We start from the raw sequence: 15000 nt of genomic DNA on the forward strand, positions 1-15000 counted from the left end.
AGACCAGACCATCGTGGTGGTGTCCAACTTGTACATGTCATTAGTCCATGTCCTTCCAGTCTGCTTCCATCCTCCATTGAAAAACATGACCATCCCCAAGACACAGGCTGAGTGGTCATAACCCACCTCTGGAATACTCCCAGAAACCCTGGGCTCAAACCATCTGTGAGTGTCCACATGAAATGCACAAAGCACGTTGCAGACTCTTTTTTTATATAATGTACACCAGATGTAGATGATATCTTCTATCAGTACAGCTGTGTAGCCCCAGCAGCGATGTTCCTCTCTTCCAGGTGTCACTGGGGACAACCCCCTCCAGCGTAAAGACACAGTGTTGAAAATGTACACACCAATCTGAGCCTTGGTCCAGCGCGTAAAGCAGTACAGCTCGTGCTCCACTGCAACTGCAACATGATAGCATAGTCCTGGTCCTCCTTTCAGATGCAGCGTCGAGCAGAACATCTCCAACACAGAAGTTTGAGTCTTGCTCTGTAGAAGTAGAGTCCTAATGTGTGCTCTACTGCTTATAATGGTTCAGTGGCACAAGTGACTCACAAAGTTTGACAAATCCACAAAGCCAAAGCTGATGAGTTGGGTATTGCCAATAAAGGAAGCCGATGACTGTTGATAGATAATCGATGGACAGCACAATCACAGTCCAGGTATCCTCAGGGAATCCTCTGTTCTTCACAGCTGTATTTACTGCTCTTTTCCTGAAAACTTCCTGCAAATGCATTTTTTCTCTTTCCCTTTCCTTTTTTATAGAGAATGGAGTGTATTATTTGTGTCCGAACACAGCTGAGGGCTAGTCATTGAATTTTTTTTCATTTTCATTTTTTGCTGGGAATCATAGCTACAAAATGATATATTGGTTGTGAAGATTGACCCAACAGTTTTGTAGATATGGCTTATTGAGTTATGCCATGCAGAAATACTAGATCTGAGAAATTCTGCCTTTTAGATGAAATGTAACCTGCAAAATGTGAGGTTTCTCTTCACATTAATTAAAAGTCTTATTTACATGCAGAGTTAAGCTCTGGCGTTTAAGTGAAATGTAGCCTGATATTTATGAAATGCTTTTGTGGCTTTATCACATTTTAGAAAAAAAAAAGAAAAAAAAGTAATTTCAGGGCTGGTCTAAAGCTGTGCTTTCCGAAATGACTGCCCCTCTGCTATGCTGGGTCACATTTGCAGAAATCCATTCCCATTGAAAAGCAGAATCCACCTTCAGAGATAGATTTAAACTTCCAAGTCAGAGAAGGTCATACAAATAGCAAAGATTGCTGATCTACAAGCTCAATGTTCTGCCAATCTCTAGAAAACTACGTGCAAAGTTTTTAACTGGCACATCTGTATGTAGTACTAGCGTACAGTATATGTACTCAGTTACTTTACACCACCGGATAACAAGTGCAAGTATCGATACTCAGCATGTACTTTGTCCCTGTCCCGCAGGCCGGCTGGCATGGCGCTGCCATCGCCGTACTACCAGCCGGAGGAGGACGACGAGAGGCCCTTCATCTGCTCCCTGGGGCCCGACAACGGCATCATGTCCTGTGTGGACGTACCGGCGCGCCGCGAGGGAGGCCACTCCTGCTGCCTGGACAAGGAGGACGCGCTGCACCGCCAGGTGGGCCCAGGCAGGGGGCGCCATTTGGGTCATCAGGGGATGGCAACGGCATCTCCCTAGTGTTCACATTTAACCTCAGATTCAGTTATTTTATGCATATTGTCCCCGACTCTGGATTGTTTTTGTTTTTTGTTTTGTTTTTTGCAGATTTTTCACATTTTCTCTCTTCACCCCCACTAATTTAGAAATGGAGCTTCTAGGAATAGTTCACCTATTATTCACCCCATGGAGACTTGTGATCACAATGGTGCTAAATCTATTGAAATCAAAATAATTGTCTTAACAATGCGACAAAAACTAAAAAATTATATATTGAACTCTAGTCTCCATAGGCTGAGTAATCAAAATGTCATTTTGGAGGTGACCTGTCCCTTTAAGTGGTAACTTCTTTTTTGCCACCCCCTATTTCTTTCTGAAATTAACGCCTCTGGGCCCAGGTGTCATCGATATGTCCGTACACGGACACATGTGTCCATGGCAAAGACTTGGTCTTGTCAGTGGCAAATTTTACACACCATTATAATGTTCTAATTTTCATCATAAGACCCAATTAGCCTACTGAACGTCAAGCCTTCAGGTTTTCTTCCGAACATGAATGACACTGATTTACTCTGACACTATATGGCACATTAGGAGTCCAACTAGTACTGGTGGTTCTCAAATGTTGCTAGGACCCCCTTAACTCTTGAGTGTACAAATGGAACCAAATGGACCTGTAAAGCCTCGATCAGAGTCGGGTCGGTGTAGTGCGGTGTAGTCTTTTTGAGCGTTAACGTTGTAGTTTTATGACTCAAAAAGACTACACCGCGGTGGATAGCCTTCCACCGCGGACCCGACTCTGATCGAGGCTTTAGGGTACATCAAAAATGTCCGCAGATCGACAAGCTCACAACTTGTCGATTGGCTATTCTCAGCAAAGAAATGTTGTTAGTGTGGAGCGAAAACAAAAAAGCAACTAGCATATCGTCTCTGTCCAGCAGAAACCTTGTATCTCCAAGTTTCAAATTTGCATGTTTTTTTCGTAAAATTAAAGCCCTGCTCGTCATATAAGACTGCTGCATAAAGCTAGTGAAAACAGCAGATCTACAAGCACAAAGCGCCTCGCGTTCTGAGGCGTTGTGTGCTTGTAGATCGTCTATTTTCACTAGTTTAGATCATTTTTAAAACGATAAACCAACGGTTTTGGACATACAAGGTTTCCACCCGCCAACGACAATATACATGTAGGGCTCTGAGGGACTCTACTCAACGAGGGGTTAATTGTGAAGTAAAATGTCCCGCTTGTGACGCTGCATCCGCTTTGATTTTATCAGCACCATTAAATCGTCGTTATCAGCCCTGATCAGGACCATTAAATGTAGCCAGAATGGCCGTATTCTGCATGCTAGTATGTTGTTATCAGCCATTTTCCATATAGGTTCTTCTTTTTGGAGGCGCGCCATCTCAGCAGCTGCCTCAGTGGCTTGGTTGACTAGTCATTAGACTGTCAACCTGTGCTCCTCGGGTTCGTATCCCGCTTGTGGCACTTTATTCTGCCACCGCAGACAACTTTTTTTTTTTACCAATAAATGACGGAGGCGCGCCGTCTCAGCCGAACTTGAGCGAAGGTTGCATGAGCCAACTCAGCACCGTCCGAGTTATGTCACGATATGGACAGAATAGTTAATCGTCCTGATAACGATGATTTAATACTGTACTGATGTATTGGAAACGGCTTGTGACCCTGCCCCTACCTCCATGCAGGCTCTGGGCCTGGCCCCCGAGCCCCTGGCCAACGGCAGTGGTGGAGCGGTGGGCCTGTGCATCAACTGGCACCAGTACTACACCCGCTGCCACCCCAGCAACGTCAACCCGCACAAAGGAGCCATCAGCTTTGACAACATCGTCTATGCCTGGATCGTCATCTTTCAGGTATAGCGTGTGTGTGTGTGTGTGTGTGTGTGTGTGTGTGTGTGTGTGTGTGTGTGTGTGTGTGTGTGTGTGTGTGTGTGTGTGTGTGTGTGTGTGTGTGTGTGTGTGTGTGTGTGTGTACCCACCCTGTTTGAATATAGTGAGTGCCAGGGACCCCCATACACGATGTGTATGCTCTTCCAAAACATTTATTTCCAGAGGTTTTTTATTTATTTTATTCTTTATAGCAGATCTACAATTTGTAGAGTTAACGTGGTTAAACTAATTTAGCTGCGGACCCCCTGGAACCCCTTCAAGGACCCCTGGGGGTCCCCTCCAGACCCCACTTTAAGAACCACTGGGTCAAAGGCAGCATTATTATTAAACTCACCTTCGCTCATTGACATAAAGTACTGTAAACAGTGATGATTTCATCGATGCACAGTGTATGGGGTCGATTTGCACATCTTTATGTGTATTTTTCCCTCCCTGCAGGTGATCACTCTGGAAGGCTGGGTGGAGATCATGTATTACGTCATGGACGCCCACTCCTTCTACAACTTCATTTACTTCATCTTCCTCATCATCGTAAGTCAATTTCACAGTGTTTATAGGCTACTAGCCACTACTGTATACACTGCCCAGTCAGTCACAATACCTTGGTGGCTCTCAAACCTTTTAATTTCAAGGAACCTCTCAGAGTTACAAGGGTTTAAGGGTCCATTTGGAACCCTGAGGGTCCCTGGACCCCACTTTGAGAACCACTGACAAATGTGACCCAGTTGAAGCAACGATGCCTTAGTTTTTTAATCTTACATTCTAATAAATCTTGAGTAAAAAAATGTGTGAATCAGTTCCAACTTCAATCTGTCGCCATGGTAACGTGCCATTCAAGATTCAACCAGAATCGTGTTATACGGTATAGGGTACCGTGGTGTTCCGGCGTAATCGGCTGATAAAGATCAAGTACAAGTGAAGTGTTACCATGGCCTTGAGCCTCTAGAGGTGAATCTCTAGAGGTATTTCTATTGTGTACATTACAGGTCTCATCACATTGTATAGATTGTAGGGGAGATAGGTCCCTGTGAGGCTGATTGCAATATTAATAGACTTGTAAAAATCAATAGGAGCACCGGAGAGAAAGTGAGCCCTGAGAATCAATTTCCAAAGGGAGAGCGCGCAGTGTACATTTCTACCCAACGGAGTGACAGAGAGAGAGAGAGAGAGAGAGAGAGAGAGAGAGAGAGAGATGGAGCGACAGAGGGGGAGAGATAAGGGGGGGGGGGGGGGGGGTTAAAAGAGGCATGTCAAGCTGTGTCAAAAAGCAAATTGTCGTTGTCGAGCGGAAACTTCGTATATCCAAGTTTCAAATTTGTACGTTCTTTCGTAAAGTAAAGCCCTGCTTCATCATACAAGGCGTTCGCACAAACGTAGTGAAAACAGCAGATCTACAAGCACACAACGCTTGTAGATCGGCTGTTTTCGCTAGTTTAAATCATTTTTAAAATGATAAATGCAAAACAAACGGTTATGGAGATACAGGGTTTTCACCCGACAACGACAAAATGTATTTCAGAGCGATAAGGAATATGAATGAATGAATATTTTATTTCCGTGTCTGGACAAATATTTGACCCATCCCATATGGGATTATTATCAGACACGTCAAATACGCCTGCACATAGGAATAAAGGTAAACATTTAAATTCATCTATAGGTCACCCTTATGAACATGCATGATGCATGTGTATGTGAGAGACACGAGATAGAGAAGGATAGAGAACAGAAAGAGAGAGAGAGAGAGAGAGAGAGAGAGAGAGAGACAGAGAGCTGCGATGGTCTGTTTTTTGGCGTGGCCCATCTCCTTTTATGGCCATGTTTTATGAATAGTGTAAACAAGTGCTGCATGCGGAAGACGGCTGAGAAATATTGGTGTACTTGGCTCAGGCTCATCCGGGCCGGCGTGGGGCAGGCAAAACAAAATGACGCATGGTGCAGAGATAAAATGCACCAGGACGCCGAGCGAGAAAGAGAGTGACGGGCAGAGAAGTGAGGGATGGCGAAGGGACAGACGTGAAATGAGACAGAAAAGGGGGTAATAATTAACTTGACTCCCAGGAGGACGTTTTATGGCAGAGAGAGGCTTGTTCAAGGATGTGAGCGATTCCCCCCAGACGGATAAACCAGTGAGGAGGGATCAGGGGTGTCGCACCAAATTCTGGGCCCTGGGTACAAGGATTCACTGCGGGCCCCCCATGAATGTTCTTCATAGGGGGAGGTTTAACCCATTTAGACTGGGAACGCATTTTTTACGCATAACTTTGTGCTTTAACTATTGAAAAAATAGCAGATCTACAAGCTCACAGCGCAGCACCGAGTGCTGCACTGCGAGCTTGTAGATCTGCTATTTAAAAAAAATTGGTGCTCAAACTTTTTCATGTGAAAGACCCACAAAATTATATGTATTTGACCACAGACCCCCATCTCAAAATATTTAGTTCCATGGCCTCCCCAGAAGCAATTTTTTAGTAACAAATGTTCGCTTAAAAAAGTACATACAGTATATTCCAAGATTTGCACACATTTCACGACTTTTCAAAAATAGCAGATCTACAAGCTCGCAACGCGGCACTCGGTGCCGCGCTGCGAGCTTGTATATCAGCCATTTTTCAATAGCTAAAGTATAAAATAATTAGGGCCCTTCCACCTTGGGCCCTAGTAACTCAGTCCCACTTCTCCCCCCTTGTGACGCCCCTGGGATGGATAGTTGTATATATGAAAAGAGAGATGCAGTGACAGGTGCAGTGAGGGGTGACAGACTCACTAAAGGAAGGAACAGGAGGGCACCTGAATAAAGGGACAGCACGCAGGGCGTCTTCTCGTCCTGTCCCACTCCCCTGTCCCACGGTGCATGTCGGGAGACCCACACACTCTCAGCATGAGTGAGCAACTATCTTTAAGCCTCGCCTCGGGTCCCGCTTAGTGGCGAGCCCTGAATCCTGCCACTGGGGGCGACGGCATTAGCATCAGCATGCAATTAGCTGTCTTTATATCTTAGTGCAGGTTCGGTGCACCCAAGAGCACAGAGCAGAACAGAAGTAGCTATAACTTAAAGGACGACTTCACCACTTTTCAACCTGTCTTCTTGTAATTGGTCCTCACTAATGTTCATGATAAAATGACAAAAAAAGAAGAAAAAAAAGTCTGTGTCTCATATGAGGGCATATCTGCCTAACGATGATGTCACTGGTAGGTGGGTCTCTTAACTACCCACAGCCCGCCTATGAGACCCAAACCGAGAAAAAGAAAATGCTATTTTATCGTGAACATTAGTGAGTACCAGTTACTGTATATGAAGATACTGTAGGTTGAAAAGTGGTGAAGTCGTACTTTAAGCAGTTTATCATACCCCGAACCTACTTTATCAGCAGTTTTATGTCAGAATATTCAGATGATAATACTGTTTAATGTGCATAATAATATGTCCTGTATTTACGTGTATAACATATTTTATAGATTGTCATATTGGAATCACTTTAGTCACGATGACTAATCAATTCGGAGCTATTTGGAGGCTCTTGCCAATTCTCAGCCCTAAGGCTAATCCTCTCCGGGCTCCATGGGTGACATGGCCCATTAGAATAGAAACGCTGTTCCCCCTTTGCACCGTAGCATTTAAGAGATGTGTCAGCTCCCAGCATGCACTGCCAGACGGTGCCTCTTTACAAGCTGGCCCGAAGACATGAAGAGGAGAGGAGGAGAAGAGAGGAGAGGAGGGGGGGAGAGAGAGAGAGAGAGAGAAATAATGAGGGGAAAAGGAGTAAAGAGGAGTAGCTATGAAACCAAGCTGAAATGCGGATTGTTAAACGAAAAACGTAGGGGGAAAAAAATCACTGCCTCACGTCTCTTAACACAGCACAGCAACCACAGGGAAGGAATCACCTTCTAATCCCCCAAAATCCTTCTACTTACGCTGCAGTAGACAGGAACAAAACATTACACAGAGCGAAAAAAAGATTTGGCCTGAATAACCACATTGTTACTCACCCACCTCTTCCTGGGCATATTGGCCTGTTTCTGCTGCGGCGTTCGTGAATATAACAAGCCATGATTGTAACACTAAACCTCTGCTTGGCACATTTTGTATACCCTAGATTGTAACTGCCAACGCCGCTGCCTCTTGGCAGCGCCTCTCCGGGGATCGCAGACACTGGGCCTCAAATTGCCGTGTAATCACTTCTGTCTGTCTGGTCAATGGGCCGCTGCCTCCGCTTTGCTTTGAGCCTTCATGTGGTCCGTGTTTCGGGCTGAGTTCGTGTCCCATCACATGAGGAAACGTATTTTAACACCTGCTACCAGGGTCGCGTTCGTGGGGACCATATTTTAACACCTGATGCTAAAGGCCAAGGGTGTCACACCAAATTCTGGGCCCTGGGTGCAAGGACCCCATGAACGCATTATTACGCATTCTTTTGTGCTTTAACTATTGAAAAATAGCAGATATACAAGCTCACAGCGCCGCACCGAGTGCCGCGCTGTGAGCTTGTAGATCTGCTATTTTTTTTTAAATTGTGAAAAGTCTTTGAATATTTCAAATTGTTCCAAGGGTTTTTTGGAACAATTTTTTTTCTATGTCAGTGGTGCGCAAACTTTTTCATATGAAGGACTCCCAGAATGATATGTATCTGGCCACGGACGCCCATCTCAAAATATTTAGTTCCAGGGACCCCCAGAAGCAAAATTTGAGTTAAAATGTTGGCTTAAAAAATACATATATTCAAAGATTTGCACACATTTTCACGACTTTTCAAAAATAGCAGATCTACAAGCTCGCAGCACGGCACTCGGTGCCGCACTGTGAGCTTGTATAATTATCTGCTATTTTTCAATAGCTTAAGTATAAAATAATTAAGGCCCCTCCACCTTGGGCCCTGGCAACTCAGTCCCCCCCCCCCCTTGAGACGCCCCTGCTAAAGGCTGCATGCTGTTTGGGTTTCACGTTTAGAATGAGCCGACACAGTAAATTAATGCCTCAAGCATAGGACAGCTGTTCACTGCGACTGCTAAAACCAATTGCAGCAGCTTGTCAGTGTCATGCAAGCCCTGTCTGATGTGTGGCTACTGTCCCCTAGAGATGACAAATTATGTTCATTTTGAACTGAAGTGATCCAGACCACTGCTTGATTATTATCAAACCATCTCAAGTCAATTTACTTATTTTCCTTCCAATATATAGATGGGGCATCGCGGCAGTTCAGGGCAGGCATGGAAGTCAGGCTGGCCCCACTCTCATACACTATGGCCACAATCCTAATGGCTCAATCTGGAATACTTCTTTCACTCTTACATCTCACTCAACATCTCTCGTCAGTGCAGAGCAAACTCCCTCCACCTCCCTGCAGCCTCCTTACCTCCTTTAGTAGCAGCTACATTTCACTATTGAAAGTAGCCTACCATGAAAGTTTTCAAATAATTGTAGTGGAGTAAAAGTACAATATTTGGATCCGAGATGTAGTGGAGTGGAAGTAAAAGTATTGGAAATTGGAAATACTCAAGTAAAGTACAAATACCTAAAAAAATTACTTAAGTAGAGTACTTAAGTAAATGTACTTAGTTACTTTACACCACTGCTTACAATTCGGATAACAGTACTCAAAAGGTTTACAAAACACAGGTTAACTTTGCTGGCAAAAGAAAACTCATACCAAATACAATAGTGTGTTGCCTTTAGCAACCACACTGACTAAGCTATAAAAAAGCTGGAAGTTGTTTTATGGAGAAGAGATCCAGTAGATCTAAAAGACAAGTTGTTTTATGGAGAAGAGATCCAGTACAACTAAAAGACAAGTTGTTTTATGGAGAAGAGATCCAGTACAACTAAAAGACAAGTTGTTTTATGGAGAAGAGATCCAGTACAACTAAAAGACAAGTTGTTTTATGTTTGGTTGCGCTCAGGTCGACTAAAATCTTAGGATATTCAGGCGACTAGAACTAGACTAAAACATTTCAGACGACTAAAATATGACTAAGACTAAACTAAATGTTATTCACAAGACAATGACTAAAACTAAATCAACTCTGCATGAGCAGAACCCAAGTGAGGTTCTGAGAACCTCGTCTGAAACTGAGCTGTATAGCAGATGGAAACATATCCAGGACCTGTGAGATACGTGTCGCACTTTAATTAGTTCTTGTAGTCAAAAAGAGCCATATGTCAGCATGTGATTCAAGGCAGGTTACATGTATTGTAATATGTTCTATTAATTTGTGTGTATGTACAGTAATTGGTTCTACCCTAGGGCTTCACATGTCTATTATCGTGTCCATGTAATCGTAGGAGCATAGCCATGTCGCCAAATAGCAATAGCATCGCAATTAATGGGATTAATCTCAACAAGAGTGTCTGACTGAAATGTTTAAGTCACTGAGAGCCTACAAGCTCACAGCGGGTCGCATCACAACGCGTTGTGAGCTTGTAGATCAGCTATTTTCCTTACTTTTGTACCACATTCTTGCATGATGAAGCAGGGCATTAAGTTGTCCGACAGCGATGAAATCAAACAAAAGGTTGGCATGCAATTCTTCTACCTCTTATGATGTGAGTAATGATTGAAGCTGTCTGTTGGAGGGTGGTCAGAGGGCAGTATAAATCAAAGCTTGTCACACGTCCTTTAAGTGAGTAATCATGCAGGACGCTAAGAAGACAGAGGAGTTTGACCTCCACTGTGTCAAAAAGAGTGTTTAGACTCATGGCTATATTGGTACTTTACAATTTAAAGCCTATATACCGCACTTGGTTGACCGGGGTCCCCCAGGGCTCTATATTTGGCATATGCCCAGTGAGCTGACTATACATATGGGCCTGTGCAGTAATTCTTGGGCTGTGCGGCTACTAAGTGGTGTGTGTGTGTGTGTGTGTGTGTGTGTGTGTGTGTGTGTGTGTGTGTGTGTGTGTGTGTGTGTGTGTGTGTGTGTGTGTGTGTGTGTGTGTGTGTGTGTGTGTGTGTGTGTGTGCGTGCCTGCGCCGAGTGACAGCGTTAGCGGTGTGTCAGTGGGTCACAGCATGAGTGCAGTATTTTAAACATCTAAAATACCACATCAGTCGCAACTGCCGTCGTTAATGTAGTTATGTGCAAAATGATTTTGGCTAGAGCAGACCATCTCACAGCGAGGCTACAGATGTCAACTTTTAGTTTTTATCAGCCTATAGGGCATGTGCACAAGTTGGTTGTGACAGGATTACAAATGGCAGGCCTCTCCGACAGGAGGGCCAAAATGTTAGCAAGCAAATTGCTCAGTGTCAGCCATTATAGGAAGCCGCTCAATTTGGAGGAGGCGTTGTTTCCTTTACCCATGATTTATGTCCGCTGTGTCTGACAAGTATGTCAACTATACTGTATGTAACCATGTTTTGCTGTTCTTTGTAACGGGCTGTTCTTTCATATTGTCTGAATAATGACAGTGCAGTGTCATTATTTATGAGCTTTGTTTGTGGCATCCTTGTACTTCTGTTTATGTGGTCATAAATAAACATTTCGTGTGTGTGTCTGTGTGTGTGTTTGTGTGTGTCCACATGCATGCATAATGTCACGATCACCTGAATTTGTGATATCTGATTATGCTCTCTGATTATGCGCAAGGCTACCTCCTAATCAGAATCCCACAACACGCACGCACGCACGCACGCACGCACGCACGCACGCACGCACACACGCACACACAGAGTGCAAGGCTGGAGGTAAATCAAAGCCCCAACACACCTGCTGACCAGCCTTCTTCACCCGATCGTCCCAGATGGGTGATTCTCCTCCCTCTCTGCCACTCTATACTGTCACAGTACATGTTGGGTGGTATGCGTGCAACGTTTATGTCTGCAAGCTTTACTTTTGGGGCAAAATCGTTGTCAGGCTGGCCGGTAATGTTTTTTGGGTGATTTTGACTGTGTGCGTGCGTGCATGCGTGCGTGCGTGCGTGCGTGTGTGCGCACGCACAGACATGTACAGTACGTGTTGATATTTTGTAATGAACAAAAACATCCATTCGGGCCACAAAAAGCTGCCTCAATCTGTCGGGCAGGTTTTTTTTACGGGATGTACCGCGCTAAGCTATATTGATCTAATCATCGCACCGTGACCCGACTCTTTGGAGTCCAATAGCCAACAACAGTCCCGCAAGAATTCCTATTACCACCGTCCCACGAGAATGACTATTACCACTGCTAAAGGGGTCAGCCAGAGGGTCCCCACGCATCGTGAGAGAGGATCTCTCATCCCATCACGAGCCCTCCTTTACCTTTCCCTGGCCCAGAGGAAGCAAATGAAAGATCATGCCTGCCACCATCGGCACTGTACGATTCAGGGACAGATTGATTGACGGATAGAGAGATGTCAGCGAGAGGATGGAATCGTGAGAGGGAGGAAATAGAACATGATGCGTGGGAGTAAGAACATAGGGATGGAGAGAGAGAGAGAAAAATAGGGAATGAAAGAATGAAACATAAGGCAGGCTCAGAATTGTGCTCCGGGCACATGTTGGCTCAATCTGTCTGCTCCGATCACACTCAGGCTGGTGTGAAGCCAAGCCCCCTGGAGACCTTTAGCATGTGCGCTAACGTTGCTACAGGGAGATAATTGGCATGCGTCACGTCAGTATATGGACTGATGCCAGAGCAAACTCCTTCGCTGAACGAAAGACAGCAGGTTCTCGTTTATCGCTGGAACGGTCCGTTCTTTCCTGTATGTCTTTTTATGTGTAAAATGAACGCAACAGCGCTTTTGTTACCCTAAATCCCTTCCTTGAGGAGTTACAACCAGGGGCGTCACAAGGGGGGGGAAAGAGGGACTGAGTTACTACGGCCCAAGGTGGCGGGGCCTTCATTATTTTATATACTTTAGCTATTGGAAAATAGCAGATCTACAAGCTCACAGCGCAGCACCGAGTGCCGCACTGCGAGCTTGTAGATCTGCTATTTTTGAAAAGTCGTGAAAATGTGTTCAAATCTTTGAATATATGTATTTTCTAAGCGACCATTTGTAACTCAAATTTTGCTTCTGGGGGGTCCCGGGACTAAATGTTTTGAGGTGGGGGTCCGTGGCTAAACACACTTTGGGGGTCCTTCACATGAAAGCACCACTGACATAAAAACATAGGTTTTTTTTTTAAAAATCGTTGAAATATTCAAAGATTTTCATGTTTTTTCAAAAATAGCAGATCTATAAGCTCACAGCGCGGCACTCGGTGCCGCGCTGTGAGCTTGTATATCTGCTATTTTTCAATAGTTAAAGCACAGGGGCCCCACAGTGAATCCTTGTACCCAGGGCCCAGAATTTGGTGCAACACCCCTGGATACAGCTGACTGTGGAGTTTGTTTATTGTTGCTGTTGTTATGTGGTGCTAATCTTCCCTCGCTAAGTTCATCACTTCCTCATTTCTACCCAGAACAATAAGGTTCATTAGGCAAGGCATCTGTGTGGCGGTCATTACCAATCCACAAGCCACTGTACCCGCCTAGAGCATCACAGGACTTGGATCATTTACCATTGGCTGCATTAACAGCTGTGTGTATCTGTATTCACTCAATGAGGTCCTCATTCGCTTTCTCTCCTTGTTATGATTTAATCTGTATCCTATTTTCCGCCGCTGCAACCCCCTTCCAATCCATTATTTTAGCCTCCAAAATAATAGTGCTGCTGGGGTGGATCTCCATATTGTATTTATTTATTTTATATTCCCCATGAATCAATATTCAGCCTTTATGTGTGACTCGAATAGTGTTTGACAAGTTTGCCAACGTTATTGTATGTACCAATGTTCTGCCTTATTGGCACTTTATAACTGCCTGTTTTCCTGGCAGTTTTTATGTCCTTTGTACATGGCTTTACTTCTGTTTATGTGTGTGTGTGTGTGTGTGTGTGTGTGTGTGTGTGTGTGTGTGTGTGTGTGTGTGTGTGTGTGTGTGTGTGTGTGTGTGTGTGTGTGTGTGTGTGTGTGTGTGTGTGTGTGTGTGTGTGTGTGTGTGCTGAACTGTAAATCTGGTGTTTTTGCTGAATGTTTGCCTGTTATGTTTTTACTATGACATGTCCAATAGGGATGCTAGGATTCTTGCAGGGAATTCTCATCTCCACGTTATGAGATCTGACCGCCAGCTAGGACAATTAACAGAAAATATATTGAAACCGAAATGTAGAACCTATAACTGACTTACTGTTGCTCCTGTAGGTTAATCAAGTAATCGAAAAGCAGTGTTTTCTTTTCTTTTGATCTTATCGAAGAATCAACATGAAAAAGTGCAACTGTAATAGATAAAAAAAAGAAGAAAATACCAGTAAGACTCCCTAATCGGGAGATAAGCGACCGTCAGGTCAGCAGTGTCCAAAAATGTGTTTGAAAAAATGGTGGCGCTAAATGGGACAGATGTTGTTATGACAAGAGTTTCTTATCTACAAGCTCACACCATGACTTGTTGTCATCTTGTAGATCTGCAATTTCTTTTGTTTTAATGTATTTATTAATGTGTTCAAGGCCAAAGTTTGAAATTACCATGACACTGATTTGAAGTCATCTCCCAGCGCTGTACTGCAGTGGTTCCCAAACGTTTTAGCTCAAGACCCAAAAGAGAGATTAGAGATTAGATTAGCGGACCCAAACTAGTGAAAATAGCAGATCTACTTGTATTTGTGAGCTTGTATTTTCACTACTTCTTAAACATTTGTTTCCTAATATATGGAATTTCTTTATTATGTATTAATGAAATTGCTAAGAAAAATCATTGCATATTTTTGTATTCATGAAAGTCTTATGGTAGCTTTTTGAGGAATGTTTTTTAAAAATGTCAAAAAAAAAAATAGGGATAAAGGGACCCCAAAAAGATGTGTCCCACAACCCACAAATGTTTGAGAATCAGTGCTGTACTGCCAGCCCTGACCACTGTCCTCCTGTCCCCACCTTGCCCCCAGATCGGCTCGTTCTTCATGATCAACCTGTGCCTGGTGGTCATCGCCACCCAGTTCTCGGAGACCAAGCAGCGGGAGCACCAGCTGATGCAGGAGCAGCGCGCCCAGTGCCTGTCCTCCTCCACGCTGGCCTCGCTGGCCGAGCCGGGCGACTGCTACGAGGAGATGTTCCAGCTGGTGTGCCACGTCCTGCGCAAGGCCAAGCGCCGCTCCGCCGCCCTCTACTACACGCTGAGCGGCAAGCCCCCGCCGCCCGCCCCGCCCAGCAGGGCCAACAGGCGGGGAGGGGGCGGCCTGGCGGCGGTGGCGGGAGGCGGAGGGGCGTGCGCCAATGCTGAGCACCATCACTCCAGGCCGCCGAGACGTGAGTGGGAGAGGCATTAGTGTTGATTTTGTTGACTGAAAACGTTGACTATACTAAACAGAAACAATATAAATACTAAGCCATTGTTTCTCAAACGTTCAACTTTCAAGGTCTTCCCTTAACTCTGACAGTGTACAAATGGAACCAAATGGACCTGTTAGGGT

At 44.6% G+C, this 15000-nt stretch overlaps 1 protein-coding gene across 1 annotated transcript in view; it reads left to right on the forward strand.

The window, feature by feature from the left end:
* Nucleotides 1–15000, forward strand: part of cacna1ia (calcium voltage-gated channel subunit alpha1 Ia) — a gene marked incomplete at both ends in the record, with an annotated part of 282782 nt that overhangs the window by 136678 nt on the left and 131104 nt on the right. The window contains 4 exons of the mRNA XM_080723189.1: nucleotides 1456–1630; nucleotides 3374–3541; nucleotides 4016–4108; nucleotides 14476–14836. Coding sequence (XP_080579315.1) covers nucleotides 1456–1630; nucleotides 3374–3541; nucleotides 4016–4108; nucleotides 14476–14836 — 797 coding nt within the window. The remainder of the gene's footprint in view (nucleotides 1–1455; nucleotides 1631–3373; nucleotides 3542–4015; nucleotides 4109–14475; nucleotides 14837–15000) is intronic.

The sequence above is a fragment of the Nannobrachium achirus genome (genome assembly GCF_963921795.1).
Source record: "Nannobrachium achirus genome assembly, chromosome: 4".
NCBI lineage: Eukaryota > Metazoa > Chordata > Actinopteri > Myctophiformes > Myctophidae > Nannobrachium > Nannobrachium achirus.